The 17,482-nt window shown below is 40.3% G+C and overlaps 1 protein-coding gene across 10 annotated transcripts in view; it reads left to right on the top strand.

The window, feature by feature from the left end:
• Positions 1-17,482, top strand: part of mtmr4 (myotubularin related protein 4) — a 94,022-nt gene that overhangs the window by 27,399 nt on the left and 49,141 nt on the right. Inside the window, exon 1 of one of the 10 annotated variants that reach the window (XM_037533247.1) lies at positions 5,469-5,675. The exons of 7 other annotated variants lie outside the window; for them this stretch is intronic. In XM_037533247.1, coding sequence (XP_037389144.1) covers positions 5,625-5,675 — 51 coding nt within the window. In that variant the 5' untranslated portion in view covers positions 5,469-5,624. Of the gene's footprint in view, positions 1-5,468; positions 5,676-17,482 lie in introns of those variants that run through there. 2 more of the 10 variants (XM_017725126.2, XM_037533248.1) reach the window with 2 other exon arrangements.

Here is a 17,482-nt window from a genome sequence, read left to right on the forward strand (position 1 = left end):
GTCCATGTCTTGTTTTTACACACACAACAGGTGGTAAATTCACCACACGCGTGCCTGTATTTCAAAGGAGTCATTCTCTTGGGTGCTGTTTAATCTGACTCGGACATCGTGTGTGTTCATACTGTGTTTCTGCTCACGTGTGTACAAGGATGCCTGCATTCAGGTCCTCTAGCCATGCACACACGCATACACATGCACACAATCCCCACCCACACAGTCATTTAAATCTCTTCTTATACAGCTTCATTTAATCCTCGCCCTCTCCACGTCGGTCTGGCTTTGTCAGGCTCTGAAGCAAAGGGGGCCGTATTAAGTTCTCTTTCTCTCCGGCTTGGCCGAACTTTCCTCAGGAATGTCCTGTGTCCAGAAAAGACAATGAGCTCATCTTACAGCTGCTTCTGAGTGGCAACAGAGCTAGACAGAGGTGTGGAAATAAACATGGAACATGTGACTGCCTCACCTGGTATTGCCTGCACCTGCTTTTAGCGTTGGGTATGATGAATTCGCGATTGGTGGGGGGGGGGGCAAACTCACTCACACTCTCAACATCCTGATGATCAAAACACAGCTGTGGGAGATATTAGAACATCTGTTGTCCAAGTGGCCCCTTTGACTTGACCTATCCTCAACATAGTTGCTTGGTTAAATCAGTAGTTCAGCACAATCAACTTTACACAGTTTTTTTCCAGTTGCTCTACAGTGCAATTCTATAGTTTTGTACAGCTGCAAGGCTGACGTAGCTGAAGAACAATAGAAGATTATAGTTGTTAAGTAATCTCAAACAGACGTGTGCTTTCTGACCTTGCTTTAAGAAGTATAACATACTTTTACTTATTTATTTTTTATTTTTTATAAAAGTGGCCAAAATATGGACACAATTAGAACAAGTATGTAGTAGACATGGAGTTTGCACAATGGTACGTTCCTTTCCTTCTAAGGTACATAAGCTGTCTAGCTGCAGTGCAAAATGCCCTTTCTACTTTTAAGAGAAAACATTAAACATTTTTCTAAATTGTTCCTTTTAAATAGCTGTTTTTCTTTTTCTCAAAAGCATTGACGTGGTAATGCCAAAGCGAGAATCAGGTCAGAGTTAAATGGGTTGGGTGGATCCTGCACTTTGAATCATGCAGTCTGCAAGGGCAGTGTTTTTCCTCCATGTCCTGGTCTGACTAAGCGATCATACATGTATGACTAACCTGCGGCTGTGTTTGATGTTGGTGATGATTGTTACTACTTGCCTCAGCTTTCACTAGGAATAGCAGCCTGTTCAGTGCGTTTCCCCCCCTTGAATGGGACATGGTTGTTCATTGTCATTGCATGGCCTTGTTGGTGTGGGGAGACATTCTGTATGTAGGTTAATTGTGTATCAGATTGCATTGCGAGAATTCTGTGATAGAGATGGTTTGCATGCAAAATTGGCTAGGGAAACACTGATCCTGCTTTTCTCTTCCAAAACCAATTTTGGGGATCTACAAATACTGAAGCAATAGGACTACAACAGTGGGATATTAAAATTTTCGAAAATGATCAAATGTTATGAGTGTTCAGATAGTCTCTAAAGATTATACAAGCTAAAGACGTTACACTTTATTTTCAGTTTCCTACTGCTCTGAATAATTTGTTTGTACTGGATCATGCTAGCTAGCAATCCGGAGCAGTAGAAAATTTATTTGGACTGCACCTGATGTTAAAACTGATTGTGAGCTGGAATAAAGCTGAATTACATCAAATAGATTGTTATACTGCAGCCAGAATCTTGTGGGTTTTGTCGCTCGACCGACCACAGATGTTTTTGCCGTAGTTGTTTTTATGTGAAGGGCTCAGTGTTCATGGAGTACATGCGCTGCTGGTGATCTTCCTAGCTTTAAACCTGATAAAATTGCTCTTGAACTCATTTGAGTTGCATGGTTTCTTAAACATAGTAAAATTATTTTGTACTAGTGTCGCAGTTTGTGAATATTTTAATGATCACATTTAAATTTTGTATGTGTTGTGGCTCTAAACAGTAGTGCTTTTTCAATTTAAAACATCTTTCTAAACTCTTCAATTTGAAATTTTGAAAATCTTCATGCCTGTTACCAAGCAACCTATTATGCACACAGTGGAAACAAAAACATGTACTCAATCAAGTTAGTTAGCCAGACAGCTGTCTACCGCTACTGTTGGTTAAAAAAAAGTTTTGTCAAACAAAACTAAAGCACTAGAAACCTAAAGTTAAGAATATTGAGCTTTGTGCTTTTTATCAGCATGTCGCAGCTCTCCATTTTCAGCTATTCCTCTTAATAAAAACCAACACATTCAGCTCTGTCCTCATAATTCACCACCTTCACTAACATTTTGTCTGCCAAGTTTTCATCAGCATGAACATGCAAAGTTAATGAGAGGGCAGTAAAGACCTGGTCTGCAAATAAAAAAAAAAAAAAAAGGTCAAACTACAAGTTTTCAGTGTAGATAAATTTAACGTCATTATGCTGGTTATAGTGAAATATGCTTTGTCATGGCGTAAAATGATGTTGAGAAATGATAGAAACTGAAGTTAAGGCAGCTCCGGGGTCGTCTTAAGGATAGGATGGTATATAGGAGATTCTGTCTAGTTAGGATGTTTCTGTAATACTGTTTTCTCATCTGGAGTTAATGGATAAGGTTATGAACTTAAGAACTGTTGTTCTGTAACAACTTTTGTCCTAAATTTAGCTCTAACTGAAGTTGTCTTGGTGAAGAAACCGATAAGATTTCAGAGTTAAGATGTTTCTGTAGTACAGCCTCAAGTTTATTAAAGTAGAAGGGAAATAAATGTGCCAGACACACGTGAAAAGTATCTTGTTTCTCCATTCGTGGCCTCTGTTTGATACGTCTGTCATGTGCTAAAGCCATGTGCAGGGGAGCACCAAGTGTTTGTGGGATGAAATTGGGGGGTGTCCTCCTTTCCCAAAATAACCAATGTGGCCGGGGGCCGTATCAGGAGTGGTTCAAGAGCAGTCAGGGGGAAGTCACGTTTCTCACTCTCATTCTCTCTCATTGTTAAAGGTGCAATGATTTCAGTACAAATTCATATTGGAAAAAAAAAAATTTAAAACTAAAATTAAAATATGAGGTAATTTCAAATGGTGTCGGCAATACTCCCCTGTCTCTTCTCAGGGTCTCTTATTTACCGTGGAGTAGTAGCAGCTACCATCAGTGATGAGGATACATCCAGAGAGTGTAATTTGGGGCAGGCGCTTATGCTTGAACTGCTTATATAAGCTCACTGTAGTATGTAATTAATGCTCTGCTAAGTGGCAGCATCACTTATCCCTTAAATATCGCAAGTCAAATGAGTTATCAAATCCAGTTTTAATTGATAGTGTTTACTGTATTTATTTTTTTTTTTTTTTTTTTTTTTCTTCTTCTTTTTCAAGCCAACTTTCTTACCATGTGCATCCAGTCAGTGAGCAGTTCCCTCTCACACTACCCATCCATTCTCTTGCTCCTGTTCTCATGGAAGTAGGGAGAGGCAGACAGTGGCACTTCATTTGGCATCAATCCTCTTGTAACGCCTTTTACATCACTGCCAGAGGGGATGTCCCCACTTCATTACGTTAAGCAGTTGCCATTAAATAGATTAATATACTGGTCCCATTTTCCGGTGGATGAGAGTAGAGTAGCTGGTGGGGTGGGGAATCCTCAGTTTCAGGCTGAAGAGTACTGTGCAAGTCAGAGACCACCCTTCACTTATTCAATTTCCAGTCTAAATGGTCATTTTCAGGAGATGTTTCTGAGGAGATTAGATATAATCCATTTGCATAAAGAACAAGAAAACTGGAGTTCAAAAAATGATTAATGGAGACTGAGAAAATGGGATTCAATGGGTATCAACTAGCAAAACCTGGTAGGCCACCAAAACTGTCCCCATCAGTTAAACAGTACTTAAAGCTTTCATCTTTGAGAGAGAGGAGAAAATCAAGCTCCACTTCAGATCTGATCAAATCCACATCTTTCGGTTCATCCTTCCACTGTGAGAAGATAACTTGACACATTATTGAGAAAAGAAAAGGACTAAAAGAACATTTGCATATTGCACAAAGTAGATGGAGGTGGGCTCAGAACAATGTTATTCTTATCAAACTTTGTCTTGAAAATGCCTGCTACCTTTTACTTAGTATGGCAGTTTATGTTGTATAGACCAACAGAAATGATCCAGAACACCTCATGTTAGGAGAGTGGAGATGAAATGGTAGCACACACAACCTCTTACATGTTTACGTTCTGTGTAATTAGAATGCCTGTGACTCCAGTGTGCATTCACATCCATCATTGGAGTGATTTTAAAAAGGCATGTGTGCACACACACGGAGGAAAGTGTGTGTATGTGTGCATGCGTGTGTTTGTGTGCAAGCCTCATGTTGGTTGTAGAGGATCAGAGCAGTAGGACACACTACCACGTCATGATCCACACAATGCAGTGTGTAAGTGGGGTTTGTGGGGTGGGAGGGTTATGTTGTGTTCTCTTACAGAGAGAATTGTGCCTCTTTGAGCGAGAGAGAGAGAGAGAGAGCACGCGGTGCATCCTGGGAGGCTGCAGAGAGGGGGAGAGAGGGAGGGAGGGGGAGCTGCTGGAGATTGCTGTGTCATTGGTGCACTCTGCATGCTCTCGCTCTCTATCTCTCTCTCTCTCTCCTCCCACTTTCCTTTCTATTTTACTAGGTCTCTCGACCATCGTGACTGTTCGCTGATGCATTGCGCCTCCTCCCCGTTACCCAGCCATGCAGCATGGAAGAGCGTGTATGTCTTCACTGCAGGAGACACTGAGCATGTGCACGCGAGAGTGAGAGAGCCATATGGGGAGTTGTTGTTGTTAATAATAATAATAATAATAATAACAATAATAATAATAAAAATAATCATAATAATAATCATAATAGTAATCATCAATATCAATGTGTAATAAATAATGGCCATTGAAAATGTGCATTATACCATTATACACATGTTTTAATGCAGATAAATGGATGGTTATTCTTATTTTGGCTGTGTGGCGTCCTCAGTTGTAGCTAAAGTGTTCTGCAGAGGCTGTTGCTGAGGCGGCAGGCTAGTGCGGATGAAATCTCGGTGAAGGGTGAACGACAAGGAGGGAGGGAGAGAGAGAGGGAAAGGGAGAGAGAGAGAGAATGAGGATGCACGTGAGTAAAGGAAGGGATGCAATTGAAGGTGGAGCTTAGCATGAGGCAATACCCTGTACCCCCCCGCTTCAGTCTCTTGCTCTCGTGCTCTAATCCGGCCAAGCCGCTCCACCTGCCAGCGTTTCCTCTGTTCTCTCAGACAGGACTCCTGCCTCTCTTTTGTCACCCGAGCAACAAGGTCACCCTGCAACTGGACTAAACCTGTTTAGGCTTTCCTTACTGGTCTTCTTGGTGGGGACCTTGCCCGCCTTCGTGACCCAACGGTGTGTGTGGAGGAAGGGGAGGGGGCTGGGGTGTGTCTGCAGCGCGCACGCGCGAACTTGAGATTTGTGTATGTGTTGGAGAGGAGAAAAGAGGCGTTAGAGCAGCCGGAGCGTCTGCCGGGGGAAGGATGGTTTTGCCGGTGATCGTGCAGCTCTTCCGAGTTTGTGTCTCCCGGGCAACTGAGCCCTGCCCCCTCTCGCCATGAGCCTGGCCGTCCGCGTCTCCTGCTCCATGCTCAACTGCTTCGTAAGTGTGCGTGTGCTCAGAGCACTGAAATCACTGCAGCTGTGGTTAAAGTGGTAGATAATATGTGAGAGGATCGCAGATGCTTGGTTTAATGTGAATGCGTGTTGAGAAGCTGGTGAAAAAGTGAAGAGCGTGCTCTTTGGTCTGTGCTTAAAGGGGACAGAGTGCCACGTGAGCGTGCCACTCCAACGGGAATAACAGAGAGCATCCAGCTCAGTGAGGGAGAGAGATGTGCTGTCCTGGTTTTTGTTACCATCCTTCCTGTGTAGCTTAATAGAGGTTTGAGGGTTGAACACGCTAACATTAGTAGAGAGGTACAGGGATGGGTCATATATTGTAGCCTATAAAGTTATGTAACCTTACTCAGGCTACAAAAATAAATATCTCGATAAGTATCATGATAATTCTTCCCACATCATCCACCCCTTCTCAGCACTTGCTGGTATATATTGACATGCATACATGTGCTTAAAAACAGCCGTGAAAGTCTGGGTATAATAACAGTTCATATTTGATATACTGCACTAATTCCAGTTGACCAGGATTGATTATGCTCTCTCTGAAATGAAACCTGGAGTTCAGTGTCCTTAAAGTACAGACAATATCAACAATATATGTATAATATACTAATAGAAGAACATATCACTCTAACAAAATTAATCATGATAATGATTAAATATCTTCAGATTTTCCACCTCTATTATAATGTTCTCACTCTGTTTGCCTGTTTGTTTGCTCTTTCTCTTTTTAAATTGGAATACCTTTGTTCATCAAAGTATCATGTCTCAAATCATGTCTCAAGCAGCTCAAACTCTTGCCTCAGTTCTCCTTTATTTTCACATGCAGTGCTTACTGAGCACTTTCTGCTCATAATCCTGTCAGCCAGAAGAGAAGGTTGTGTTAGTAACTAGAGCTGTAATCTATTTTCATGAACGACAGGCTCAAGGTCTATATGTGACCCCTTGACCCTTCAGCATCCCCACCAAGATCCCCTGCCTCAAAAGTCCTGTTCCGATTGGTCAGTAAGGTGTATGTTGTGTGAGGGGTATTTGGCAAGTCTAAGATGAATGCCACTCACTCATTGCCATGCAGAGAAGGTCCCTGATGTGATTGAAGTAGAGATGAAAGTAATAGTGCAGTCGCTGAAGGAGTGTGATGCTTCATTGTACTTCCCATTCCTTTATTGCTTTGTTCTTTTTTGTTCCATCCATTCTTTATAGAAGATTTTTATTGTCCACAGTAGAGTGCTGAGACATGATGCTTTAGAGTATATGATCTTCTTTTTTAGACTGTGTTTAGACACAGGCTGCAGTGCATGAGATCAGATTTATCTTTCCATGACGATGCACAGTATTTTTAAACTAATCTGATTTGTGTGTTTGGACAAAACAGGCCTGAGATCGATAGCTGAGATGCATTTGAGTGAGGTTAAAACCAGAATGGGTGGTCAGATTTCATGAGTTTAAAGGGGAATTCGTACATAGTCATTCAGAATGGTTTGATGTGAAATGCTCAGTTTTGGGAAATGTTTTGAAGAGTTTAATGCCTCTAAGATATATACTCCCTGATGTCTGAGGCATTGTTTTACAAAAATAGTACTAAATTTTTGGCCTATTTTGCCTAAAAACATATTCTTAAAATCCATTCAAGGCAGAGATGCATGCAGGGCATTGGGACTCAAAATAGTCCCCAAGGAAATTTACTTTTACTTACTGTTTTACTACGATCAACATCTGAAAACCCAGAAGACGTGTAGGTTCACTGGTTGTGTTAGACATTAAATAAAATGGCTTATTTTTTTTTGCGTCCTATACGTCTTGACACCTGATTCCCATCACCAAGACTACAAAGACTCCAAGTCAGAAAATTTCTCTATGTCTGAATAACAACACTTTGAATGTTTTACAATGTTATATGCAAATTATCTAGATGAGATCAAGTTGCTGAATTGTTTTAGGTTTCTGTCAAACATTGCCACCAAAATGCGGTCTTGTATTGACACTAGACTCCATCCTTGCATGATGACCACTGGTAGAGTATTTAGGTGTTTTGTTTCTTTCTGCTATGGCCGAGTTTTGGAATTTTTATGGAAATGGAATGGAGTTATGGAAGTACGGATCCTGGGCACTGGGTTCATTTTCAGCCTCTGCGTGTAGTCTGAGATGGATGAATGTTGCTTTTTTAGGGCATTAAATAATGGGAGTTGGATCCAGAGGGAGCGCTAAAGGGCTCTGATTGAATGGGGAAAGCTTTTTCCATCTCACTGATGCCATTACGCCATCCCCACCTCTCATTCACTTAAACCAATCAAGCCAGTAACCGGAGCTCTGTGTATATGACTTTCTTTTCAAGTGTCTACTTTTTCCTCATCTATTGCTGTATAACTACCTGTAGTGGCTCCCATGAGCTGGCACGGTGCCCACTGCTGCTTGGTGGGTGAGGAGCACGAAACCCAGCCTGCAGATGGACGATCGTGACTGATGGCGAACCAGCGTTGCGCTGGCTTTGCAGCAGTGTTGTTGTACGTTAGCCTTGTGTTTCAGGTACCAAATGTTTCTCAGGGGTTTCCTCAGTGTTATTCAGACAGCTTCAATCAGCTTGATGTTATACAGCCCTTAAAGCAATGTTTGACTTGCACAGTTCTTACGCACAGAGTGGTCAGTCTTCTGGAGCTTCTGTAGTTTTGCAGGGTATATACAAGGCTATTGTACTACAGTTACTGTATGACAGCATTTTTATAGATAACAGTAGGTTACACAGTGTCAAACTACATAAAGTCTACAGGTGTTGACTTAACTCAGTGTTATGCAAGTGTGTGATGATTTAGACCTGCAGTTTGCACATTATTGATTTAATGGGGTTTAAGCTTCCATTATTTGTTGGTTACATTAGTTGCATTAAATGCCAGATGTGATCTTGCAATGTCTACATATCTGTAGACAGCTTCTTAAACTTTTGGTGCTGGGTTCTACCTTTAATGGGGGTGTCACCTCTGAAACCTGCAGAGTACGTCTGGAGTACAGTCGATAACACAAGTGAAACAGCGATTGACTGTTTGGGTTACAAGGAAAGCCATGTCATAACATTTTAACATTAGCAGCTGCCTAAGAAGTTAGATGACGATGTGCATTATGTATATATAACACACATTACAAACTACAAAATCCAGCACTTTTTTTTAGCTCAACTTAATATGGTTGCCATTATTGAGCATGTGTGTGCACTCTGCATTTCACTGTATGTGAGTGTGTCACAGTTTAACAGCCTGGCATTCTCCTTTGTGGCTGTGGATAGTTTAGTAAGGCTTTAAGTGTTTTAAACTGTTTGCTGGGTCAGCGTGACTAAAGTGAAAGTGTATAGATATGCTGGTTTGGGTTCATTGGTTGAGGCCAATGGAGATGACTAGCAATGGTCAGACTATAGAATCATCTCATGTTGCCAGGCATAATCTTGTAACAAGAAGTTTTTGGCTAAATTTGGATGGGACCATAGACTTATTTGGGTGGGAGCAAGCTGTCTCCAGAACAGTCTAATACCTTATGAAGGCGGAATTCAAAATAGGGGCAATAGTGCGTTCTTTCAAGTACATGATATTTTTCATGTAGATATTGTGCAATGGGCAACTTGCCTCTTGTAAGTTGGGGAGCACAGGAGTACTCATTTAGCCGTTCAAAGTAGCAGTATTCGAAATCACTCTTATTTGTTACCCGCTTGTCACGACAGATGTATGTTTTAACAGTACAGTATAATGTGACGAGTTTCCTTGTGATATAATACTACAGTACACTTTGATACTACAAGACAAATGTATCTTAACATGAATCTATTGTCAAGTACGTGACTGAGAAGGCATAGCGTAGCCTGGCCTGGGTTCAGCACTAACTAGGCTAACTACTCTAGCTGATTTTAGGTAGGTTTATAAACTGTGAAAATCATTTGGCAGTGAAATATAACATGGCACATTGTCTACCTGTAACAAGACAGTGAGCCCTCATTATAATCCAGCTCTGTCACTTATCCAGCATGAAAGCCTGCTTTCCCCTTGGTTGATTTGTACACTGGTATTGTAGATGTGTATTGCATGTGCAGAGAACAAGTTACATAAAAATAAAGTAAAAATAAAGATTAACTCTTGGGAGGGAAAACAGCTCAGTTGTCCTGAGATGTTCTTATTACAAGATCACCTCTAGCACTGTGAGACTAGCTGATAGGCAGTATGGGCTAGTTCCTTTAGACTGCATACAGCTTTCTGTCGCTTACATTGGTGGTTGATTGCGACTAAATAGTGAAGACAAAGTGAAAATCAAAAGCGGTTGATTTTGCTGCATTGACTTTAGTGAAGGAGTTTGACACACACACTAGGATGAAGGGTTTTGCGTGGTGTTCAGTTGGAAAAGACATGATTGGTAGACAGATCGATAAATCAACCGTGGTCGGAGGGAACACAGCGTCTTAAAGTAGGGTAATAAACAACAAAACTCTATCCCTGGAAAGTTTTTGAGCGTGCGTGTGTACTCATGAGGTGTGCATTATTTTCCGCTGTACTTCCGCTAGGCACTGAGGCGAGCACGCTCTTGTGTCTCTCTTGCTCTTTTTAAATATTCTGCCTCCTGAAATATTGAACGGTGTCTGAAATAAAGAGCCACAGGGAGAGAAGTGGTAGATGACAATGATGACATGATGAGATGACAACAAGGGTATAGATGTCAGTTTGCCATGGTGGTATGTCCCCTCTCTGTCTTTCTGTTTCTCTTCGTCTTTCCTTTGCCTGCTTCTCCTCACACTTTCTTCATGTTGGAAAGTCTGATATGATGAGATATATGATGAGAGTTGATCTCAAATGCCTGAAGCATTTATTCCAAAATGTTATACATTTATTTATAACTATTTTGACACTAGCAAGTTTTGACCAGAATAACAGCTGGGCTATAATGGGAAAACACATTTGTATTTCTCTGGTAAAGCTGATGTCTTTACTAATATTGCATTGATATTTCTCGTAAATGTAAAGCCCACTTCCAACAATGTTTATCAGTGAAAACAAAGAAAATTCTTAGTAACGTGGTCTAAAATACATCATGAAAAGTAACTTTTGTGAGATACTGATACATAAGAAATGGCGAAATAGGAAACTGAACCAGTGCAGGCATCCATCCAGTATTTTTCATGTGCATGATGTGAACATTTTACGAAATGTAGAAATCAGGAGTAGATCTACCTGCATTAGCATTGCAGAGAAATATAACGTTTGCAGGTTACAAATTTTATATAATAATAATAAACTGTGATAACAGTGCAGTTTCTCACAATACTGTATGATTCTGATGTGCACTAGTTGCTAACTCACATTTAATAACTTTAGCACTTAACTTTTACAGTATCAGATTCAGGTCTTGTTCCTCAATCCATCACACAGAAGATCCTGATTGAGGTGGAAGGAATTGCAAATGTTAAAGCACATTTTCATAGTGTTTGAAACTTTGTCTCACTTTTTTTCTTTATTTTACAGAACAGTCATATGAAAGCAATGGAACAGTGGTGTCCAATCTTAAACATATTAATCTGTAACTGCTGTAGATTATTTGATAACTACTATGAAACTAATCTGTAAATTCTCTGACCATAAGGAATTGAAGAGCGGACGCCTTCGAGTTTGAAAGGTCAAGGTCATCTAACAGCTGAGGTCATTAATTGTTAGTGTCTTCAGTGTGGTACTCTCATGGCGTTCTTATGATAATCCGTGTAAAAACCAGGACCATGTTTGTAGGCCTGTATATGCTGTGGCTGACTGTGTGGCTGGACTGCTAGTGATGTCCTAATCTGGGAGAGAGTCTCTAATCCAGAGCAAAGCCCTTCAGCAGATTAAATGTGTTTCCCTTTGCCAGCTCTTTGTGGGAATGTGCCGTTTAAAGAGCAGGAAGTAACGCGCAAGCTGGAGGGTGTGCGAGGAACCCAGGAGAAGTGCGAAATCCAATTCAGAAAGAAATAAGAGGGCCCAGGAAACAAGGGGTGGTTTCCATAGCAACAGGCGTTCACGAGTCTGCATGTCTGCTGCTTCTTTCTCTTTTTGTTTCCATCTCTCGATCATGCTCTCTCTCTGCCCCCCCCCCCCCTCATATGTGTACAGTTGTAATCTTGGAAAGTGAACGGGTTTCCTCTTTGTTCCAGAAGGATTAAAAATGGCCAGTTTTTGCCTTTTAATGAATTAAACCAGAAGCGTGGCTCCTGCTCCACCTTCAGCCTGGTCTGGCACGCATACAAATCCTCTGAGCAGGTGCACAAACTGCACTGAAAAACAACTGCACTGGCACATTTTGCCCTGCTGCAGAGTGTGAGAAGCAAAAAGTATAATAATTCATAGCTGCTGCTAAAATGCATTATGCTAGAAGCTTTTTATGCCTTCCTCTAAAATAGTACTTACGTCAGGATATCACTCTTCAGAGAGAAGGGGGGGGGGTTGGGAGGTGGAGTGACGAAGCAAAAAAGAAAACGCGGAACATCCAGCACACGGCGTCCTCCATCTTTGTGTGACCGAAAAAGCCTGTGGGGAATGGACCCTGGAGAAAGGGCGGAGGCGACCATGGAGAGAGAGTAAAATTACAGAGAGGCGAAAGTGAAAGAATGAGGAGAAGGGAGGTACAGACTGAAGAGCTGCGTTTCTTTCTGACACTCCTAGATCCTCTTCAGTGACAGAGCCCTCCATGTGTGAGTTGTACAAAGCTCCATCTCTGTCAAACGGCTCGACTGGAATACTTCGTCCTTGCTAGCCAGATAGTGGAGGGTTATGTAGTGGCCCCGTGACCTCTGGCCGAACCGATTATGTATATATAAATTAGTGACTTAACACACTTATTTTCAGGTTGGATCCCATTTTGTAATTCATGTAGTTTTTCAATGTTTTGTAAATCAAAAATACTTTAAATCCGGATATGTAATTATTCACTATACAGATTGATTTGAATCCCCTACGAATGAAGTGACTTCATAAGCGCAAGCCACTCGTTAGTCTTATTATACAGTGGCCATAAAAATGCTTTGAACATCTGACTCTATTAATTGTATTGCGTTAAGTTTGTGTTCACAGTTTGAACAGGATTAGTTGTAGATGGGGAGGTGAGGTAATGCAGTTCTTACTGGTGCTTGTCGGTGGCTATGTTTACATGCAAAGAATTTTGCCATCCGGTTGAATATAATTGGATTACAGATTCAGACTGAGGTGTTAATATACTCACACTATTCAACAGTTTGATGGGAAATCTTCGTTTAAATGCACGCTACAAGTAATCCAATGCAAAATGCCGTGCTCTGAGACACACAAGCTTTTAAAGATCAGAGTATAAACTTCGTCTCCTCTGCAGACCAGTTTCTGCCCCGCCATGTTGAGCGGTATAAAATTGTACCAGAGCCGATTTGAGTTCTCTGCTATAGCTGTGACACAAACGCACATGCGCAGAATGTATTTACATGTTCTGATCGGAATGTAATCGGATACAGGCATTTATATGGTTCTTCTTCTTCTATTTAATGGGTTGTTTACAGGATTACCCACCTTGTTCAGTCGGATAGAAACTATTCTGTATGGCCTCAATCGGACTACATTATTCAGATTGAGGTATTTATGTGGGCGTATTCTATTCCAATTGAGCCATTAGTCAAATTATTAATGGATTATTAGGTTGCATGTAAACATGGCTAGTGATTTTAGTCCCTCCTGAATGAACCATGTTCGTCATCATATTGCATGGAAAATTAGTTTATATAGGCACTTGAAGAAACATTTACTTCTGTTCTATGCGACTCAAATCGAGGAGGTATGTACTGTCCTACCACACATAACACTAAAGCATAAAACTGGCAGTATGTCTGAGATTTATCCTGTGTGAATGAGTCATAGACCAACATGCTGTGGTGAATTGCCATTACCCACATGGAAAACCAATGCTGTCCAAATAATACTTTAGAAAACAATGTTAAACCATTTGCCATTTATTGTGAAGAAGGCTGTTCTTTTCGACAGTTCACTTAAAAAAAAAAAAAAAAAAAACAAACAAACAAAAAAACCCAAAAAGGCAGCTTGTGATAAACAGGGGTACATCTGAAGCTCCTATCTTTGTGTTATTTATGTAACTGCCTAAAGGGTCCACTATATGTACGACTACCATTACATCTGCTCTGCATTATTTTTAACCAGAATGATTTACATTTGTTTTCATTTGGATGCCTTGATTTATCCAAGTAACTGTGCAACAGCTCCTACTAAAGCATTGAGTGATGGGCAGTTCTGTGATATGGGTACTTTTGAAGGCAAATATCATGATGGCGCTTAACAAACTGCAGCCTCGCTAAGGCTCTATATGTGCACCAACACTTGAGTTTTCCACTCTCATAACTACACAGCTTGCATATTAGTTTAATACTAGTTATGTAATTATTATATATTATTCAGTAAATCTACAGTTTAGGGCATTAAGAGTCAAAATGTCTAGATGCATGAGTTTGAATTGGACTGGATACAAGTTACCCACATACTGTGTCCCACTTTTTTGTTTTTCTGCAAGTATTTCTGCTCTTATTTGAACGTTTTTCCTCCCATATTTAGATGTGGTTAGAGACTCTGTCTCTTGTCTGTGGGTGAGATTTTAGATCTTTTACAATAATTGACCTTTGCTGTAATTTTGTCTGTCATGACTAGTGTCAGGGTGAGAGATGGTGAGTCTGGGTGCAGTCAAATTTCAAACGTCTGTTTCTTTCATAGCTTTCACCAGACTGCACATCCAGTCCTCATTTGGAGTGAAAAATCTCCCCTCGTTACAGCTCCTCTGAGTGCTCGAGTCGCACATGCAAGCATAAAAATTGAAGGTCTTGAAATAAATCTTCCATGATAGTTTTGACTGTTAAGCCTGCTTTTGTCCAGACTGCATAGCGAGAGATACTGGTCCAGGTCTTAAGTAGGTCTGGGTGATAAAAATCCTAAAATCGTTTACAATGCATGCCTGAGGTGTTTTGTTATAAAGGGTTGTCATTCTATTTCTGTTTCTGTTTGCAGCAAAGATATTAGTTGTGCTAAGTGGCAGTGCATGCTTTTTGTTTTATCACATGCAGGTAGAACAAGTCTAGCTGTTCACTTACAACAGCACAGACCAGCAGGGCAGGAGTTAACTAGCAAGCTATTTGAAATAAGTAAACATTTTTTAGACCGACTTAGTTTTGCTAATACTCAACTCATAAATATTCAAGTTACACCTTTTGTTTTCTGCATTTTTTTTGTGTTCAAGCTAATTCTCAGTAGAGATGGCATGATCCCTCATTTTCTTTTACAATACTGATGTTCTGACTAGTAAGCTCTCTGTTTTTTATTGAATACCTGATACCCGATACCTGATGTTGGAATCCTTGCCATCTCTATTATTCAGATGTGAATCATCAGTTATTATGAATAATTATTAAAATAAAATGATTTGGAAAATACACAGATTTTACTCTATGCTTTTTTTTTCTTTCCCCCCTTTTTTCAAAAATGACAAACAGCAAAACTTGCCCAGTCATTGTCCAAGTCAGAGCCTGGACACAGATGAGGAAAGATGGATGTGTGGGAGGGAGTGAAGGAAGATGGAAAAAGAGTGATTGATTGTTTATTGGATGGTGTGATGGCCTGAAGATCCATTCTAGACCTCTTAAGAGGCTGGCATTGAATCTCATGTTCTCTCTCTCTCTCTCTCTCTCTCTCTCTCTCTCTCTCTCTCTCTCTCTCTCTCTCTCTCTAACTCTCTAACTCTCTAACTCTCTAACTCTCTAACTCTATAATTTATTGCTCCTGTCTGGAACATCTAGGCAAAAGAATCTTCCAGAATACCAAATGAGAGTTGCGGCTGTAGGGATGGTTTTTAGGTGTTTTGGGATCCTTTTCTGTGCCCTTTTGACTTTCTCCTTCACAATCCTTCCACCAATACACACAAATATTATGTTAAATTGAGAAAGGATGGACAGTATGATTGTTACTAGAGTATGTCAGAGTATGTTTGAGTGGATATCTAGACCAGTTATAGAGAGCTTGTAAACAACAGCAACTGTATAGTTAATCAATAGAACATGAGTTTTTTGACGCAGATAACGTGGATGTGATTTGGTCGAGGCTCGAGCGTAAGGTCCGTCACATCATTACAACCATGATGTTATTTGTAATAGCACACAGCTCTGCATAATAAAGAAAAGCATAAAGTAAAGAAATCCTGAACATTGTGTCAAATGTTCTTTAATATTGCTAGTTTCTTCGGTCACAAAACTGTTACCCATATGTATAGAACTATAAAACTATAAAATGTTCAATGTGCTGTTTATTTTACTATTTTTTTTCTTTTTGCCCAATGAGGATTACATACATTTAAAATTAGACAGCTGAGATTAAATTGGGAAAGACAACACTGCAAACTTTGCAAAAAAAAAAAAAAAGCTCATCATCCTAGGTTAAAGCATTCTGCCATGGCAGATGTGAAAAATGTTTATGGACCATTTGTATCTTACCTTTTTGAGGTAGACATTTACTTTGACATTTTGACACAGCCTATTCTAGCTTTTGTAGTAAATGCAGACCACAGATTTTGCTTGGGTAGAGTAGCCAACATACTCTATCAGGGCAGAGTATCACTTTCACAGAATCCATAGATATGTTTTTGACCACAGCTGGAACTTCAAAATCAAACACTGGTGCACTGATAACAAACTGAAGGCTTGAGGCAATGATGGATAGAAACAGTTGCTAAGTAATGATTAAAAGGCTGAGTAAATAAGGCAGAGCATGGTGGAAAGGATAATGCTTTGATTGTCCACAATACAATGACGGCGCTCACAGAGAAGAAATCAAAATTTATTATCTTAAGAAAATGCAACTTTATTAAGTATTTTTTGACCATTTAATGGGGAATGCCGGTGATCAAGCTTGACTAGGACCATGTATACCCAGACCTACCTGTGGCTATGCCCCTACAGTGATATTTTTGCTGTATGCCCCACAGCTATGTGCACACCGCAGTCATCGCCTTAGTCATTACCAAGAAATGGGTGTAAGATATCCAGCAAGTACACCTTTTCCCCATGTCTTGTAATCCTACAGTTCTGGATTCATTTTGGTGTTTGGAGTTTTTGCAGCTAAAGGTCTTCTAGTTTTCACTGAGTATGATGTCAAATTCTGAGGCTCTGGCTTTGTGGCATCCTGAGATGCACATTGAACTGCATGTTTAATATAATTGGTCCTGATTCATGGAACTGATTCATGGCCTCTGGCTTCAAAGTACTCGCTTGCCATTAAACACAATTTGGTGTAGTAGCCTGACCTGTCTTTGGCTGCTAATTATAGATAAGCTTGTTGCAAGATGAGAGTTTTTGTGATGGAGCTTTTCACTTTCACATCTTTCACCTTTTGAAGTCTCCTCAGCAAGTGCTCTCTTGGTATAAACATGCAGGCTTGTCTCCAGTTCCTATGCAGAGTCATGTCTAATATAGATGCAGTTTAATGGCTTAATATGGTATTGCTTTCTACCTCACTCTGAAATTTTAATGAGGAAAAAATGGTGATCGAAAGTTAAACTGCTTGGACAGGTGCTTTCGCGATGATCCATTTGCTAATCAAGCTCTTGCTTGGAAGCCTTTGAGATTCTGCCATCTCTTGCACTGTGGCGCTGTGCCAAGTGTAAATGAAAAGATGGAATTCCATTCATCAACTTAATGGAGCTTTTGGAAAGAGGGTGATTGTTTATCAGTGAGAGAAAAGGGAGTGAGCGTGACTTAAAGTTCAAAAGCTAAAGTTTGTATGAAAA

Source organism: Pygocentrus nattereri, chromosome 23, assembly GCF_015220715.1.
Source record: "Pygocentrus nattereri isolate fPygNat1 chromosome 23, fPygNat1.pri, whole genome shotgun sequence".
NCBI lineage: Eukaryota > Metazoa > Chordata > Actinopteri > Characiformes > Serrasalmidae > Pygocentrus > Pygocentrus nattereri.